Here is an 18,505-nt window from a genome sequence, read left to right as displayed (position 1 = left end):
GCAGTCACTTTCAATGTGGCGCGTAATGAGATAAAAACCATTGTGTCTGGCTTGAACCAGCGCGCCCCCAATTTGAATGGTGGCAGCTGGCCTGAGAGACGGGGAGAGAACAAGGACGCGGCTTTGACCTGTTTTAAATGGGAGACGGTTAATTAGAACTGTGATTACTGGTTGTTAGCGCCGCGCCGGGGACATGCCTTAAATGATGTGAGAGGGCTGCAGCTGGGGAGTTAACACAACAAGAGAGAGAGAGATGGACAGAGGGAGGAGAGGAGGAGGAGAGATATCAAGCAGGAATGTTTTTTTTTTTAAATCAAGCAAAACAAAAAAAAAATGATAAAGGCAGAGAGAAAAAAAACGGGAGAAAGTGAGACAGAGAGACGAGGGCAGAGCAAGTGAGGACGGGATGAAGAGCGATGGGGGAAGAATGCAGACAGGAGAAAGTGACATTGAGATTACAAGGACACATTAAAAAGGCATGGGTAGAAGGAGAGGAGAGGAGAGGAGAGGAGAGGTGGTACAGAATCTGCTCTTTCCTCCACGAGTCCTATTATAGTTCTGGTAATGACTCTGTGAAAGAAAGCCCCACTATCAGTGCACACAGGGATTTCTAGCCGGTAAGAGATGACACATTGTATCATAGAAAAACAACTTTATTCACGGTCATATCAAAATATCATCCAGAAGGAGCCATTCTCTACCTGGCCTGCAGCACGATTCATAAGAACAGGGTTTCTTTGAAACCCCTCACAAGCACAGTATTATTCATGGGCTTATTAAATTCTATGAATGAAAATCCTGTGTTTTCATACAAAGTATGTGTGTGTGTGTGTCTAGCCTGGACCGAGGTTCTGGATGGTCTCCAGACGTCCTTGGTAGAGAGAGTGAAAGGCCCGGGCTAAACTGAGCAGCGGAGCATCGCAGTTCTCCATCTCTTTCTGCAAAGAGACAAACATGAACCCCCAGTGATGTATCGGGTGATGTCGTCCTTTACTCATGCATAAAAACACTACGACTCATTTGGTACACACAATAAAATATCGGAATGCACTTACAGCTGATGTCTCGTGGTACTCCAGCCCCTGGCTTTGGGCCCATTCCTGGGCCACAGATGCCTGGATCTCCCTTCTAGCAGACAGGTCTGACTTGTTGCCCACAAGTACACCTGAGACACACAAACGCTCGCATGAATGCACAAAGATATCTGGGCTATTTAAGGATTGTAATTTTAGGCCATGTTTGATATTGCTATTGCATTCATTAAGCCTAAGGGCAGCTTCACACTGGAAGCCTGGCGTGTGCGTGACGGCAGCGGGACGTCTTCATTTTCATTTCCAATTCCGGCGTACATGCCGAAAATCTGGAGAATAGGAGGCTCGCCTACTTAGACCGCGAGCCGCGCGCGTTTCTCGGCCAAAATACACGGTGAAAATGACTTGTGATGAGTCCTATTGATCTCTGACAGCAATATTAACATCTCTTCCTGTAGAATTTGTCAAAGGCATGGAAACTAAAGTACGTGAACGTCCCTCGTTTGTACACGATGCGTTTATTTTGATGTGTTTCCATGTGTTTTGATGTGTTTTTCAACTTTGTTACATTTCCAGGAAGTGAATTGGCAGATAAAGTCACTTACAGGCTCCTTTTTGTGGTTCCTGCTTAATTTTCTTTGAAATAAAAACGTATTCATAAGTCTCATGTAGGCCATAAATACATTATGTAACTAAAACATGAATCAATCAGGTTACTACTTCTGCGATCTCTCTCTCTCTCCCTCGGCTCATACGGTTGTTTTCACCATATGTTAATTAAGGTCTCGTTTCTAATGTAAATAAGATTGTTTTCTGTTAAGACCAACCCCCCAAACCTTTAAAACAAAGACCCCAAACTACCCCTGGAGATCACAAACAGCCAGGTAAGGTGAAGAGTGATGAATGTATGTTTATATGCCGAATTATGATTTACAGTTGCTGCACACGCCTCTTCATTGGCTCCTGTGTATAATTAATCTAAATGACATTTAAAAAGTGAACAAATTGTTAATTGCCTGTATGCATGCATGTAGAAAGACAGGGCTGGCAGGATCAGCCCAGCTGAAGCTGCAGCACACACGCAGCCTGTGTGAAGACCTTGACGGCACGAGCCGGAGCCGTCACGTCGCGCAGCCGTCAGGCTCTGCTCATGCTTCCAGTGTGAAGCCGCAGTAAGGGTGTTAAAACTACAAAGAGATGATGGTCATTTAATTCTATTAATGTCCATTAATTCATCCATTATCTGAAGCTGTGGTTCTCATACTTTCTTTCCCCCTCAGAGAGCCCTAAACCAACACAGATTAGACCCCAGACAATAACTTCCCTATCAGTCTTTTGTTCTTTGATGTTTTATGACAGAAAATGTATGAAAAACAAGATAAAAATAGTCATACATTCTGTCATTGTGCCATTGAATGGAGAGGAATAGAGAAATAACTGAGTCCACTTCAAAGAACCCTTGGGCTCCCCTGACTTAAGGAACCACTGATAAATCTTTTAACAAACTAACATTTTAATCAAGACTCTCTGAAACTTTTCTGACATCCGTCTGGAAAAAAAGAGCTTCCATTCAACGGGGAAAGATCAGAAAGGGATACACGATAATGTATGATTCTGTAGTTTCACCTCAGAGAACAAAATAAATCACAGAAACTTTAGATTTCATTATTTCTGACAGTCTGCCAATAAACAACTCATTTGGCCTTTAGAGTTTGTTACCTGGAACCTGGCGACCCTGGCAGTGAGCACGAACTCTCTCCATCCAGTGACTGCAGTTGGCAAAAGACTGCTCGCTGGTCAGGTCAAAAACCAGGCACAGCAGCGACAGCTCGCCCCACTGTGGAAGAGAGATGATGGGCGGTGAAATGTGGACAGTTTGGGACATAGGGAGACATCAGCATCTTCTTCCCACTGCTTTGACAAAATAAATGACACTTCAGTAGCTATGTTTGTGCTGCATGTAAAGATGTGGAGCCCTGAATGTTAAATTACACTCGTTTCATGCACATGGAAATACTCTAAAGAAGAAGTCTCACCATTTTCTCGCAGGCCTCCACTAATGTCTCCTTCCCTGCGGAGTCCACGATGTAGAGCTCCTGGAGGGGAAAGGCGAGGGAAGAAGGGAAGGAAAGAGTTGTTATACATGAAGATTTAGTCAATTTACATGGTTTTAAACTTCCTATTTCTGTAGCTAGGCATAACTGTCCTCCCTACAACGCTGCCCTTTAGCTTACTGAATACAGATGAGAAACTAACAACATTAAATGTCTGGGGAAACTTCTTCTACACTGAGCAATGCTTTCTAATTCTCAACACCCTCCTTCTGTGATTTAGTGACTTTCATAAAAGTTTAAGCAGTGTGGTGGACGCAGGATGAAGCAGGGCACCATGAGCCAGATTCACACAGCAGTCCTTTTCCTCTGTTGTGACCATCAGGGTTTGGAAGTATAACGTCACACTGCTCTGTTCAAGGTTGCAAGTCGTGTGAATGGAAAGAATATGACGCCGCTTCCCAATTGATTAGCAATAACAAGACAATGGACAGTGTAAATCTATATTTAAAGTAATAATCTCGAAGATTTTCATGTAAATAAATGTCTGTTAAGTCATCTGTCACCGAATGAGGTAACACAATGGTGATTGAGCCTATGGCCCACTGATGAAAGCCTTTGCATTTGCAGTATCACAGACTGGGTGGCTGGTGCAACTTTGCGAAAAAATCACAAGCAGCGCCCAGTTAGTGACGTGTTTTCCATCAGCCAGCAGTGGTTGGTCTGCCAGAGAGGGTAGGCGGGGCTAAGCGGCTGCTTTTCCCGTCTCTGCAAGTGTTGCGAGTAAACAGTAATCTACTATGGCTGAACAAACAAAGAAAAGATGGATGACTACAGATACAACTTCAGAAATAAGTGAAAATCCAAAGAAAAAGAAACAACGACGCTCAGATGAAGCAAACATTTTAAAAAGGAAAGCGACCGTCAGCGAGGAAAATCAAGAGTTACAACCGGAGCCAACCGTGGACGTCACACATGCAGCACTGTCTGGATATCTGGGAAGTGTGCTCCTGCAATTACCGTTTATCGCCATAGGTGCCGCCAAAGAGAGCGAAACTGAGATCTTTGAGATTACGACTTCAGTTTTGATAAGCCATTCACCACCTTTAGAAATCAGCTAACATTAGTATTCAGCTACATTCTAGGCTTAATCCAAAAGGCAAATGGACTTGGCTGAAGTTCTCCTTTCACCTCTCATCTGAAAGGCTTCTTCAGTTCTTAACTGACTGGTGGACGGAGCTAAAAATATAAGCCTCTGTAGGTCATTAGTATGCTAATAGATGTGTAATGAGTGAGTGAGTCTGGGCTGTTGACCTAAGAAAACCGAGAGTCGTTAGGACCCTTTGGTGTTGGTGTTGACCCACTAAGAACCTTCACAAATATTCAGCTACATCCTAGCTAACGTTACACTTTGATAACGTAGCACGATTGAGCCTTAAAGTAAAAAGCACGGGATGTAATCAAACTTGTCCAACACTATCAAACGGTAATGTTAGCTAGTTTGCTGTTGAACGCTAACACTAGCCGTTGTGAGACAGTTGCTAATAAGTTATCAAATATGTTGCATCTCAAAATATGGCCCAATTTCCCTCCAAATTCCAACCATCTATTATCTTTTAAGTCTGATTAATTGAAGTGATGAAATATTCTCTATGTTTACACAAACGCAGCACTGTGACATCACTCTTTTGATAACAGCGCTTGAGCTTCCCAAGCTGACCTCAGAGGGAAATGGGCGCCATGTGAATGTGGCACATGGCTGCACTCACCACGCTGTCGCTGGTCTCTGGGATGTTGACGCATTTCATCAGCAGCTCCACTCCGGTTGTCTGCAAAACAAACACAACAAAGATGTTAATTATAATACTAATGAAAACTAAACCCAAGAGAAGTTAATGAAGTCACACTTCATGTCTCGTCTTTGTTATAAAATAAATGTGATTGTTAAAATCGTCTCCTTTGGTGTTTCTTCATACGAGGCTGTTAAGAGCGTATTTTCCTCGACATTCTCTTCTGCAAATTGTCTCTTAAATGTTCCACGAAAGCTGCAGCAAGTCAAATCGAATTGTAGCTGATATTATCATCATACAATTTACAGCTCCAATATCCTCCTTACTGTGGCTTTCATAAAAAGGAGAAGAAAAGAGAAGAGAAGAGAGAAGAAGAAAAGATGAGATGTTTGGCTGGCACAGAGTTGACACTTTACACAGAAGCAAAACAAACTGTCTGTTTTGATTTATTGTTACTGTCTAAACATAAGCATGACTAATTAGCAGCTTGGCTTGGCTTGAAAGCAGCTTCACCGTCCTGAAACCTTCTCTCATGTGTCTCCATTACTCTGAATCGTATTATTCTTAACATCTCAATAAAGAAAAAAGCCTTTAGGGAGACCAATAGCAGCGCTGTTGAAGCCCAAGAATGATACAAGCCTCCTTTGGGGCCCAACAGTGGCAACAATGAAGACAAAGTGAGAGTCTTAAAGGTTAATAAAAATCTAAGGGTGGAGGTTTACATTTATACAGAGGTGACAGTGGCATCACTTAAAAGTTGTTTTCCCTGGTATCATTTTGACTGGTAGACAGTACAGGCCAGGCGAGAAAGAGTGATGGGGTTTTTTAAGTAAACATTTCTGGAAATGAATAAAGATCCTTCAGAGGAGGACGCCGCATTGAGATTGAATGCAGGTAGTAGAGGGTGACCAATTACACTGTGAGAAAGCAATGTCTCATGACAGATATCGTGTAGTTTTACACCATAGAGCAGGGGTCTCCAACCTTTTTTCATCTGAGAGCTACTAAAAAATGAAAGCTGAAACGTTGGTACCACACATGAGGCACACACACTTCACATTTGTGAATAAGAACTTGATTTCCCACTCCCCGTGGAAATACTATGTTTTCTGCTTTTTCGTGCCGTGGCCACCTTCATCGTCCATCAGAACTCTGGCTCAACAGGCTGTTCTCTAAGCAGAACGTGTTTTAGCAGCTGGGGGCTTTGTTGTCATTGTTTTCAAAGAGAGGGACGCTTTTTGTGCGCTGCTTTTGCTTTGCAGAGCGCCTCGTATTTTTCCGCTCTGAGCACCTCGAGTTGAAAAAACTTCAACTCAAAGCAGAAAAGCGGCTGACGTCATGGGCGTTTTTTCTCATTGTCCAATCGGATGAAAGGAGAGGCGGGCCTTCTGTCAGTTTACAATATAACAGTTAGGTTAATGATAGCTATGATTCGGTGGTTGTCTTAACAACAGTAGGAAAAAAAAGGCGCAATGAGCTGCTCTTTTTTAACCGTAGGCTTCAACCAAAAAGGCAGTAGGGTGCGCCTCGCGCTTTACAGCCTGCAAAACGCCCTGTCTGATTGGGCCCCAATAGCACCGGATTTCTCACTTTAGCTCAAGCCCGACCTGTGGATGGAGGTTGCTGCAACATTGCTGTGATTGGTGAGGTTCAGATGTTGACAATCTTGCCTCATCACTGTTTTTATTGACAACTGATTGGCCTATCCTATTATCTTGTATTGGAGGGGGTGGGGCATCTGTGTATTTGATTGAAGTGAAGTGGGAAGAGGCTTTCAAGGTGCGTTTATTGTCATCTGATTTTTTGGTAGAGTCTGTGATGCTCCTGGCGAGCTACTAAAATCCAGGTCGAGTACTACCTGTTGGAGAGCCCTGCCACAGAGTGGAATTTCAGTACCAATACCAGACGGACACTTTCATTTGAAAACCTACAGACATGCTTTTCTACCAAACTGCATTAATTAAGTGTTGGTCACTTTGCAACAGTGGAAACAAGCTGCTGACACAACACTGACATAATACAGTCCCTCCAGGAAGCTGCGCTGTTGCATTCCCAAAAATTCATGCAAATTCAACCAATTGACCGATCACCCTATTCCACCCGCGTGTGAAGATATTTCACCAAATTCACCTCTGGACCATGGAGCAACAGAAGCATTCACTTGGAGTCCTGGGGTCCGTTTCAGAAAGGAGGTCCAACAAACCCTCAGTCTAACCCGGGACTGGGGTTTGATTTACCCTGAGCTGAAAGTCGCTTTCTTTTTGGTTTCAGAACAGCTGATCTGAGTTCGTTCAATCAACCCTGAGTAGGTTCAGCCGGAGCTAAGCGTGTGCACACTGACTATATAAAGCGAGCATTAATGGAGCCCCGATTCCACGATTCACCATGGCAACGGAACACAAAAAGAGGTCCTCCGACGTCACATCAGTGGATCTCAAAATCCTCATGTGGACGTTCAGCGAATGCGAGCGTGTTTTAGAAAAATAAAGTAACGTGGCTGCAGCTGCAAAAGAGAGGGAAGAAATGAACGCGTAAGTTTGAACTGGTCTATTTATTTAATATTGAATCACGACTGGAACGGAATAGAAGCTAAAATTTATACTAATTTAGGAGCAATCCAGCGAGAGAAAAACGTACATGGAAGCAGCTAAAAATAAAACACCAGAACATCATTTAAAGGTACGGCTCAGGCAGAACAGGCTCATGGCTGAACCTCACTTCAATCGTATCTTAAATGTTAACAAAGAAAATATCATTCAGTGGCTGTTAATGTGCTTAATCCCTAACATAATGCTGAAATGAAACGGACCCCCGTTTGTGTCCACTTGATGAAAGTATTAGTTTAAGTTTAAGCTTTTTTACATCGACCATGTTTACCAGCTAGTTGCTAACTAAGTCTGTCAGTAGGTTTTGGACGTGTCCCTTATTTGTGATCAAAATTAAAATATAAAGTCGTCTGTTTCGAAAGACTTACATGAAGTGTTAAAAGTGTTAGTGCAGAGGTCGGAGGCATTAGTAGTTGAGATATTTTTTAAGTTCATACAGGGCAGATAGAGGAGGTACAGGAGAGGGTATAAAAGGAGATAAGAATGCAGGCAGCAGAGGGTAAGCAGGATATGATGAATATGCTCTTATGACAGATGCACGTTCTTCACAGGCTTGGAGATCTAATGGAGTCCTAAGTGGACCGGATGGTTGCAGGCTGCCTTTCGCCACCGTGTGTCCGCTGGTGTGAGATCAGTGGTGACCTTGAAGAAGCAAGTCAAGGTTTCTTCACATCAGCACCAAACTCTAAATTGATCTGATCTCCTGAGCTCACACTTAACTGAGCGTGTCAAATGCCAGAGACGGAAGCTCTGCAAACACACACACATATTTCACACTCACCGCCTCAGTGAAACACAAACACACACACACACGCATCAGACCAACATTTACCTGATTCATACACAGAAACAGTTCATAACACGGATCAAAGGTACACAAACACACACATACACAGACGGTGCGGCGGTCCCACAGCGGTCTAATGAGCTGCTGTGATGCATAGGAAGCCTCTCACTGGAATGTCAATGAGGGCCTATTAGTAACAAATAAGCTTGGAATATTGCTAACGGGCCGTCTGACATTTTCAAAGGAGGACGTGAGCAGAATGGCCGACAGCTTCCGCTACCCTTCAAAATCAAAAGTTGAAGAACATGAGGGATGACTTCAGCGTCTACAACAAGGAGTAACTCTTCGGAGTGCTGCAGTCTTTGTCTTTACTCGCGATGGTAAGGACACTCTGTTCCCTGATTCCATCTGCAGCGAAATCTTAGAGAGAAAATTCAACCTGACATGTTTAATACTGCCTAAACTGTTAATGAACCTCTGAGTCGTGTGGGTATGTGGCTATGCACAAGTAGTGCACAAAGTTTTACATGCAACACAAAGCCCTTTACTCCATTTGAGTAACTCAGGGAGCAGACGTACAAAGCGTTCTCTACAATTGAATTTGTTTATTTTATTTGTATCTCTTTGTTGTTCTTTTGAGAAATTACTTCCTAAATGGAGAATGGCGGAGGAAAAAGGAGATGCATCAAGTAGCTCAGGAAAAACCTTTTAATGCTTTTATTCTCAGAAAACTAGAAAGAAATATTATCATCTAAAAAACATGCCATAAATAGTTTCATTCAGATTTTAATAATTGTTGCTTGTAAATTTACTTCTTGGGATCTTATGCATCAAAGGGTATATTCCACCTATCTGGCCTTTAGGCCTTTACTAGATTCTTACTTTGTAGTTTTTATTGAAAATTATCATTTAATTTACACTTTAATAGTCTTCACATTTCATCATTTATTTTAATGCATAACATTTATATTTATTAGGTTACCGGTTCCCACAATCTCTGATCCCATCGGCTATAGTCTGACAACGATATAGACTCTGGGGACACTGGTGAACGTGCCGGGCGTGTAGCCGACGGTTAGCGACAAACGACTTCCAGTCAAGACTTCCTTTTCCGCGTGCTGTATTGTTTCCAGGAAAATAAACCGTTTTTCTTGTGATTGACTAATAAATGGGTCTTGCCTTTACCGAACTTTCAACATCATGATGCAGATCTGTAAAAAGTCAAAATGAAGCTTTGTCAGGACTGTCCTCAAGAGGAGTAGAAAACTACGTTTAAAATGCTCGTTTGATGAACCGAGGTCGGATCTAGCTGATGCATTCGAGGAAGTCGGGAAATCTGAAGTTAAATTTTTCTAGAACAGATTGTTAGCTGTTAGCATGCAGATGTCTGTTTATAGAGATGAATAAGAAGCTAAATCGTTGTCAGATGACGCTGATGGAAGCCGGGATGTCATTACGGCGCATTATGTTCCGCCTGCTTTTGCTCTACACACGGACTGTTTTTCCCGCATACCCCGCAGCTTGCTGATTGCTGATACGTGATACGAGACGATTCTACATTTCTATGTAGAATTTGTAAATAGAGATTACCGGTTCCATAATGCATGGTGTCCCCTACAGTGGACAGATGTGTTATTCCCTCAATATACAATAATTCTGAAAGAGTAATAACTACTAAAAGTAGATACAGAAACTGTAGTAACATTGAATGCTGTCTCCTTTGCTTGGTTGCATTAATCTGCTCATCGATACCAGATAATAACCAAAGGTCAGTAAATGATATGTTAAACAGTGTGATACATAAAAGAAGGTCAGGACTCATGAGGAAAATAAAGGTTCATCCTCTGGAGACCATCACAGCAAATATTTACAGAAAGCATTATTGACAAAAGATAAGGGTTAGGATTAATAAAACCATTAAAAAAAACATTTTGAGGACTCAAGTACAAATTCAGAAATATTTTTTACGTAAATCAGAATAGCAGATGTCAAGATATCTCTAAATGTTTAGGTTGTTTAGGTTTAGGTAATTAGAAGACAACTAAAGTTTAAAATGTGTCCAATACTATGAAACAAGTGGCTGTCTTCCAGTAGGTGTTTTAACAGTTGCATAGCAACAGCAGAGACTGTGACCATGCGCTTTCCCATGGGCGGTTGTTGCACTGCATCCAGCTGATATAGTGCTGACTGGTTGACTCAGGGTCTTGATCTACAGGTAGACAAGATAACTACTATGCTACTCCTTACTTTTCAATTCCTGAATGCATGGAGTTTACATGTTTACACATTTGTATCTCTATGTTCTGTATTTATTTTAATTATTCTGGATAGATATATATAATGCAGTTGTACAGATGTGTTGAGGCTTGCTTATAGCTCAGCAAGCATACTTGACTGGTGTAAATTAAACATGCAGCACTATGTCAGCGCCTTTCTAATTTGTGAGTACTCTAGTGGTTCAACATGAACAGACACCTCCAGCATCACAAACAAGTGGGTAACGGCCTATGCAGAATGGAGAAACTCAACACTGCTGTTGTACAGTGCGCGTGTGTGTGTGTGTGCTTGTTAAGTACCTGTTCTGGTGGCTTTCCAGAATCCTGGTGTATTAATTATCGACGTTCCTGTCACCTCAGAACCCCCAATACTGCTGATACAGCAGGACCTGAACAAACACACACACACGCGCGCACAAACACACACACTTGGCTCTCGTCCAGCGTTTTACCCACCAACCCGTTCTGTACCCTAACCAGCTACAAGGATTAAAAGTAAACTCACAAATTAATGTGCTAATGCTGTGCTAGTCCCTGCACTGTATGTTCCTGCATTAACTAGCATGAGTGGTGCATGCTTTTAGACAGAAACATTGACAGAGGGAATCAGTGAGCAGCCATGACCCCATATATCACTGAGTCAGGTTAATGACACAGTTCCCTCCCTCGTGCAGATTAGCATAAATAATGCAGATTAGCCTTCTCTGCATCAGCATTAATTGGTACATTATGCTGTTTTGCACTTCAGTGATTCTTGTAGAACATTTACGAGACCTCTGCAGGTCCTTGAAAAGCTTGTAAGGAGTTCCATTAAAGGAAGTACTGGTACGGAATATGACACCATCATTATCACTGACCAGTATTACTGATTATTTGAAACTGATACATAATATCAGTTTTGGTCAATTAAATGCTGTGTCCTCAGGCAAAACAATAGTATTTAACTGGACAATTCAATGATTCCTTATTCTAACTTTAGTGATTGTTGAGTACATTTTAAAATACATGACTTAACCCTGTTCGATAACTACTGCATTACTGTTCAACTGCACTGTCTATGTCTGTATCTGATGCTGCTAACATGCTGGGTTTCTGTAAACATACTCGGAGGCAGCCTTCTTTTATATGCACTATAACCATGGATCTCCCCACCCAAGGCTAAAGGGGGGAAAAACACTGAGACCACGTTTAAACAACGATCGTTAATGTTTTTATTCAACATTGCCATTCATTTATTGTCATACTGGTGACATTTCTGGTGCCCGTTTTGTTTGCTAATAACATTATTGCCTGGTTTTATTGTACCATATTTGCACTTGTTTTAATTTGCCTGTTTTGTTTTATTTGCCTATTTGTTTTTCACTTCATTGTACAGCACTTTGAACTACTTCCCCTGTATGAATGTTTCTATAAATATAAAGTGTATTATTATTTTTACAACTCTGAAGAAAGACAATTTAACAATGTGCCATTTGCAGCATCGGATTGAGCTGATTGACTCGACAAACAGCAGCTGAAGCAGCTATCAGGAAGGACTGAACAACTGCATAAATATTGCAGCACTTCATAGCACCTGAATCAGGGTATTCCCAATATACTGCTGTCTATTCTGGGCTGGCAATAAGCCAGAATTAAACCTCAGGAGTTGCTCCTTCAAATAAAAAAAAATTCAAAAGCCTCAGTTATCCTACCTGAATGTAAAAATATAAGCCTGTGGCTAGTCCCTGACTCAGAGCATAGCACAATCCCTAAATCCCTCAACCAGATGTTTTACAACCTGATTCCTCTGCTATGATAGTGTGATGCGAATATAATACAGTGTAACATTCTTTTTTACGAGGTGTCTTACAGTGGTACGTGGGATGCAGTATTAATGCTCTCACCATGCTGTAGTTCTTCTGGAAGAGAGTACCATCACTGTGGAACATATGGGACAGGGCACTTTTCCCCACTGCAGCATCTCCTACACACACAAACCGAACACCACACATGCAAACACACAAGGATAGAAAGACAGAGACAGAATTGTATAAATTGTGTAAGTGAATTTAATTTGGGATACATGATTTCTCAGCTTTTCCTAGTGTATTCATAAGTACTATTAAAAGTATTATAAGTATATTTTACTGCTAAACTTTGCACATGATTCATCTTGAACATTCAGTACCACTTCATCAGTGTATTTGCACATTAACATCTCTGTACACTGTAATGGCACCTTGAGTCAATGTATTGCACATTAACAACCTATACACTGTAATTGTACATTTACAAATTTGAAGACTGTATGGTACATTAACACCTCTACCTCCCTGTTATGTTTGTTTACATTCAAGATATATGTTTCTTTATATATTAGATTAATACAGTTGAGGTTATTATATATTATTTGCTGTTATAATTCCTGGATGTATATTCCTTTCTTTCTTCCAGTGTTTTCTCCTGTGCTGTATTCACTATAATGACCTGCAGCTGTAATGCCACAATTTCCCAGTTTTAAATCGATAAAGTACATCTCCCTCTCTCTCTATAAGTGTGTCTAAAGGGTATTTTGTAAATGTATTTCATTTAATATTCATCACTCATCACTTTCCTTAATAAACTTTACACAAGTTCGAAAAATGGTATTGACTCATTTTCCAATACACAATACAAACAGAGACAGGTGTAACACATTTGATTCAGGACAAATACGCACTTCCGGCGGTAGTGATTTGCTATGGATGCCAATGATTATCACAACATAAGTAGTAGGCTACTGAGGAAATGAGAGCCATCCTATTCTGCTCTGCACTCTGAATCTGACACAGCCTGACGAGACGTAAATAAACGCATTCTTTACGTTTAGGGACGTATTAGATAAAGTTCTATTGTTTGTTTCTCTAGTTTTTCAGCGTCTAGTTAAGATGAACTGACTGAGGTGGGTTTAGCAACAGAATGGTTAGCTTTAGCCCCTGAAACGTTACTGTTGAACTAAACTTACAAAAACCTTACCAACAAGGAGACATCGCGCCCTCAATTTCACCATTACAGTGGACAGCTTCCAAACACTGCAAGTAAACTTTCTTGTTTCATCAATGAAGCTTAAAAAGCTGCTACTGCAAGCGATACTCTGTGTTTGTAGCTGTCTGTGTCTAGATTTCTTCTTCCTAGTACCTCGGCAACATGGACACAACGCGTCTCTTAGCAACCGGCCACAGAGGGACTTTATTGGTCAGCCAGCGAGTACGTACACCGCGTAGCTGTGCTGTCATTGGCTAGTTATGATGACGTAGCCGAGTTACTTTTATGGGATATTTTCCCCTTGTGTGAGTCTGTCAGGCAAATTAAGGGCATATCGTTTTTTGTTGATGTCAAGAATAGTGAAAGGGTAACCATAGTCCAGTTCATACGGTTTTTGAACCTTGCTGGTTTGGCATGGTCACGATAGTAAGGCAGATATTCTGGGAGTCAGTGGTTGGGAGTAAGAACAACCGGAAAGGGTAATGTATGGATATGCGAGGAACCTGACATTTCAAAGCAAAAACCGGAACAACCACCAGAGGGCGGAGTTTCTTGACTCTATCTGCACCACAAATCACTTATTTTGTCAGGTGCTTTTGGTTTTGCGGTTGTCTTAACGTTATTGTATCAGTTTCAAACTTTTGATCAGATTGTTGCAGCTGGTTTTAAACAAAACTCAAAGTTAATACAAAGTCAAACTAGCAGAACAACGTCGTCTTAAGTACACTGAGCTAATGGAGTTATGTATGTTAGCTTTAATGGATATCATGTTCTTAAATCACCTTGTTTCCTCCACATTCCCAGCATGTCGTCTGTTAAAAAAAAAGAGCTTCAGTCAAATGGGAAAGCGCGTGACTCTTTGTGGCAAGCCAGAGAGCAAAAAAGCGCGCGCTCTCTACAAACACGTGCGCGTGCTCCCTGTGTTTTTACTAGGGCTGTTTTAGATGAGGCGTGACAACGGAGGCGCGTTCACGTGGTCGCCACCGGCTCCTGCGCTGAGAGAGAGGGAGAGAGAGCATCATCAAAACACTGGCATACAGCTAGCTTCCTCTGTCCCGGATATCGTAAAAGGACAACAAGGGAATTTAGAGGTTAAATTGAAAAACAACAACAAGAGAGAACAAGGCAGGCTGCGTGCCAAGGAGCCAAGGAGAGGCGAGCATCCTTGCATCAGCAGCAGTGATAGTAGTAGCAGGAGCAGATTCGGGGATTTTCCGTGTCGGTTGCCCGGTGCTCCACACACCCTGTGCCTTTGAACCAGCAGCGGAGGAGGAGGAGGGGAGGACCAGAGAGGAAGGAGGACCATGGAGGGGATGCAGGCATACGGAGCAGGGAAAGCCGGAGGAGCCTTCGACCCCGTCACCTTCTTCCAGCAGCCTCAGACCATTCTCCGCATAGTGTCTTGGGTGAGTGACCGCTTCAGTTGGACACATACAAAAAATAAAGAAAAATAAGTTTGTTTTGCTTTAGCTACAGAGTGGCTACATAGGCTTATTATAAAAAAAAAACATTATTTTACACACAATTTACACTGAATAATGTCAAATGTGTGTTTGAATCACCTTTCTTTTAATCTGTTTATCTAAAAAGGGCCCAAGCAGGCTTCATAACAGCTAGAGACAGGAATTGTATGTAGACACCACATCCTCCTTTATGTCTATTCTTCTTATTTGTGTTATAAATAGGACTACAAATGCCTTTCATATTCCCATTATATTCAAGGCTCTCGACATGGAGCTTTTATTAGGCGGATGTAGGCCCAGAATTACTCCTAATCACTGCTAATAACATTAACTGGCCTCTTTTCTAATAATATATTAGTCAGCAGCTAATGTTTTCTAATAAGCACAGCACAACACACAGGCACACTCCAAGGATTTGTTTACAGATAATCTCATAATAACCGCCCACCCTCCAGTCCCCAAAGAGGAGCATTAATGAAAAACAATAGGTTACACTTTTAGAAAGGATCGTAAAATGATGATGGCAGCACAAGTCTCCAAAACTTCCCCCGTAAGTGGTATTTTGTTGGAACATTGTTATGCCATTAGACATTTAAAATACAATGAACCATGACATGTTCACCAAGGACTCATGGCTTAGTTCATTGTTTAGCAATTCTCCAACCTACATTTGCATTTTGGCTTCTAATATGATTGTACTTTGTGAGAATAGATTAAAAAGACGGACTAAATGTTAAGGCCTGTACCACTAAAAGATAATTGTATGAATCTCTTCCACTCCTTTATATTTTTTAAGATGTTGATCAACATTTCTGGTTACATAAATGACAGAAATCCACCTTGATTCCTTATTTCTTCTGCTCCTCATATATATTGGTTTAACGGGTGAAGAAGTACTCTATAATATTGTTCACTCAGATGTTTCCAAACATTTTAAGGTTTCAAACTGGCATTAAAACTGTCTTGGAGACAGTCAGACATTAAGTATTCTGTAAAATATGGTCTGAAAACAGCACAAGATTTAGTTTTTTAATGGTGATTCAGTCAAAATACGTACTTTGTACAGGTTTTGTTTCCTTATTCTGAATCTACCAGTTCATCACCTTGTTTACACATCTTCAAGGTAGCTTGTTTTTCGTGAACTGAACATCAGTATTAAGACATAAAGTGTCTGTTTCCCTTTGCAATGATGCAACCCTGCCCAATACAACAACTAGCATACTGGTTTATCATTTTCAGCGTCCCCACCTTACAGCCGAGAGTCATACAGATGAGATTATTTTTTATTTATAGGTCTGTGTCTGCATGTCCTTAAAAAACACTAAAAGCCTTTTCAGGCACACTGAAAGAATAAAGACGTATTTGGATTTATGTGGAAACATCGACTATACTTTACACTAAAGGGGCAAGACCCGGTCTACACTTTTTACTGCTCCCAGACTAATAAACAACTCATAAACACTTTTTGTTTTTGTTGGAAATGAAAGCAGTTTAGCGTCCCGATCGCTGGGAACAGAAAAAAATACTATGCTGAATACTAAGAAACAGTTTTCCAGCAAGTATTGTCACACTCTGGTCTGATTTCTGTCCCTCGTGACGAAATCTACAAGTGTGACTGATAGTAAACTGAAGGTTATACTGTGACAATCAAATCTAAACCGTATGAATAAAGTGTGGAAATAGGTCAAGAGTGTGTTAACCCTTTAATTTAAATGGCTTGTGAAGGCAGTCATGTGTGTCTATGCAATGAACCATGAAAGACTCCATTGATGCACGTCATCAGGCCTATTTTTCTAGAGTTGGTGGTCGTAGATAAAAAAAATCTATTAATCTTACTGGAGCGTAATGTGTTTCTTTTACTTTGTTTTGACATTCCCACTGAAGGCCACAGATGTATTTCTTATTTGACAAAATCTTTTGTAGATATCCTTTGGTGTATGTGGGTTAATACACTTAGTAGTAAAACTATAGTGTGATAATGGTGGGTATAATCAGAGGAAACTCTGGGGTCGCAGCCTTTCTAAGAGTTTTTTGATATTTGTTTCAAAGTAATGACTCAGTCGATGCATTTATTTAAAACTCCCGAAGCCAAGATTTCATTTATTTTCCCCTTTTGCTACAATTAATTATTATTTTCATCATCCAGTTATCTATCTATCTTTCTTTTTTTAAAGAAATAATCTTGAAGATTATGGCCCACTGATGAAAGCCTTTACAGTATTACAGACTGGGCGACTGGTGCGGCGCCCAGTTAGTGACGTGTTTTCCATCACCCAGCAGTGGTTGGTCTGCCAGAGAGGGTAGGCGGAGCTAAGCGGCTGCTTTTCCGCTCTCTGCAAGTGTTGCGAGTAAACAGTAATCTACTATGGCTGAACAAACAAAGAAAAGATGGATGACTACAGATACAACTTCAACAATAAGTGAAAATCCAAAGAAAAAGAAACAAACTCGACGCTCAGATGAAGCAAACAGTCTAAAAAGGAAAGCGACCGTCAGCCAGGAAAACCAAGAGTTTCAACCGGAGCCAACCATGGACGTCACACATGCAGCACTGTCTGGATATCTGGGAAGTGTGCTCCTGCAATTACCGTTTCTCGCCATAGGTGCCGCCAAAGATAACGAAACTGAGATCTTTGAGATTACCACTTTAACAACCAAATTATTAGGTTGTTGGGCCTATTTGCACTTTCAAATACAAGCAGGTTGTAAAAAAGGACATTTAGAATTCATCTTTTTACCAGACCTTTAAAAGGTCCAAATCTTAAAATTGTAATTTACAATTATATTTTATTGACGTTCAAAAGAGAATTAGAAGCAAATGTCTCAATTAAAAAGCTGAAATTTATGTATTTTTTTCATAAACAATCACCAAATGTGCTGTTAAAAAAAGGTTTGTGTTCCACATTCATTGCTAATATTATTGTTACGTCCACTCTCCTAATTTTCTACACTACATTAGACTTGACTACATTAAACTACATTACTGCACGCTTATAGGTATGGAGTGACTCTGTGGGTCCCCGTGAGAAGCCCCGCCCCCTCTGTGTCACAAGAGCAATAATGTTTTTGTTTGTTTTATGTTTGGTGTGATGGTGCTAAAACCCAGTCTGCTAAGGATTGTGGGGGAGGAAACTCTCAGCACTTTCAACATTTGGTGGCGGGGGACGTCAAATATTGTCATTACTGTGTGTGTGTGTGTGTGTGTGTGTGTGTGTGTGTGTGTGTATGTGTGTGTGTTCGTGAGGGTGAAACAGATACGTGGAAAGAGAGGAGGGCAGTTTGTGAATGAGGGTTCTTTGCCCTCCCTTTTCTCTTTCTTTATCCCGCACTTCCTGTATGTGGAGGTGATAATAGTGCGTGTGTGTGTGCACGCGCGTGTGTGTGATCCAGCCCCAGGGAGTCAGTCCAGTATGTCTCTGATGATGCACAATGGATGGAGGAGATGAAAACAGCCCCTGATGCTGGGAGATCACCTTGTGTTTGATGATTTTCTAAATT

At 41.2% G+C, this 18,505-nt stretch overlaps 2 protein-coding genes across 2 annotated transcripts in view; one reads left to right on the top strand and one right to left on the bottom strand.

Moving 5' to 3' along the window:
• Positions 1–664: 664 nt before the first annotated feature.
• ift27 (intraflagellar transport 27 homolog (Chlamydomonas)) lies at positions 665–12,532 on the bottom strand. Its single transcript, XM_069666550.1, has 6 exons — positions 12,425–12,532; positions 4,852–4,911; positions 3,068–3,127; positions 2,751–2,868; positions 1,056–1,165; positions 665–938 (listed from the first exon to the last, which is right to left on the bottom strand). The coding sequence occupies exons 1-6, from the start codon at positions 12,530–12,532 to the stop codon at positions 834–836; spliced, it is 561 nt and encodes a 186-aa protein (XP_069522651.1). The 3' UTR covers positions 665–833.
• A 2,000-nt stretch (positions 12,533–14,532) lies between these two features.
• The window catches only part of LOC138595211 (synaptogyrin-1-like), a 29,697-nt gene continuing 25,724 nt past the window's right edge, over positions 14,533–18,505 (top strand). Inside the window, exon 1 of the mRNA XM_069666565.1 lies at positions 14,533–14,950. Coding sequence (XP_069522666.1) covers positions 14,849–14,950 — 102 coding nt within the window. The 5' untranslated portion in view covers positions 14,533–14,848. The remainder of the gene's footprint in view (positions 14,951–18,505) is intronic.

The sequence above is a fragment of the Semicossyphus pulcher genome, unplaced genomic scaffold (genome assembly GCF_022749685.1).
Source record: "Semicossyphus pulcher isolate SPU_LCO1_2020_fin unplaced genomic scaffold, fSemPul1.0.p SCAF_17, whole genome shotgun sequence".
Classification (NCBI taxonomy): domain Eukaryota; kingdom Metazoa; phylum Chordata; class Actinopteri; order Labriformes; family Labridae; genus Semicossyphus; species Semicossyphus pulcher.
Note: the sequence above shows the minus strand (reverse complement) of the source record. Positions and strands in the feature narration are given on the sequence as shown.

What these genes read in the sequence shown, in the direction of transcription:
- ift27 (XM_069666550.1), bottom strand. Translation starts at nt 12,532, where the DNA reads ATGTGTGGTGTTCGGTTTGTGTGTGTAGGAGATGCTGCAGTGGGGAAA. An exon ending in CCAGGGTCGCCAGGTTCCAG is followed by an intron (nt 1,166 to 2,750) that starts GTAACAAACTCT and finishes TGTGTGTCTCAG; the next exon opens with GTGTACTTGTGGGCAACAAG. An exon ending in AGTACCACGAGACATCAGCT is followed by an intron (nt 939 to 1,055) that starts GTAAGTGCATTC and finishes GTCTCTTTGCAG; the next exon opens with AAAGAGATGGAGAACTGCGA.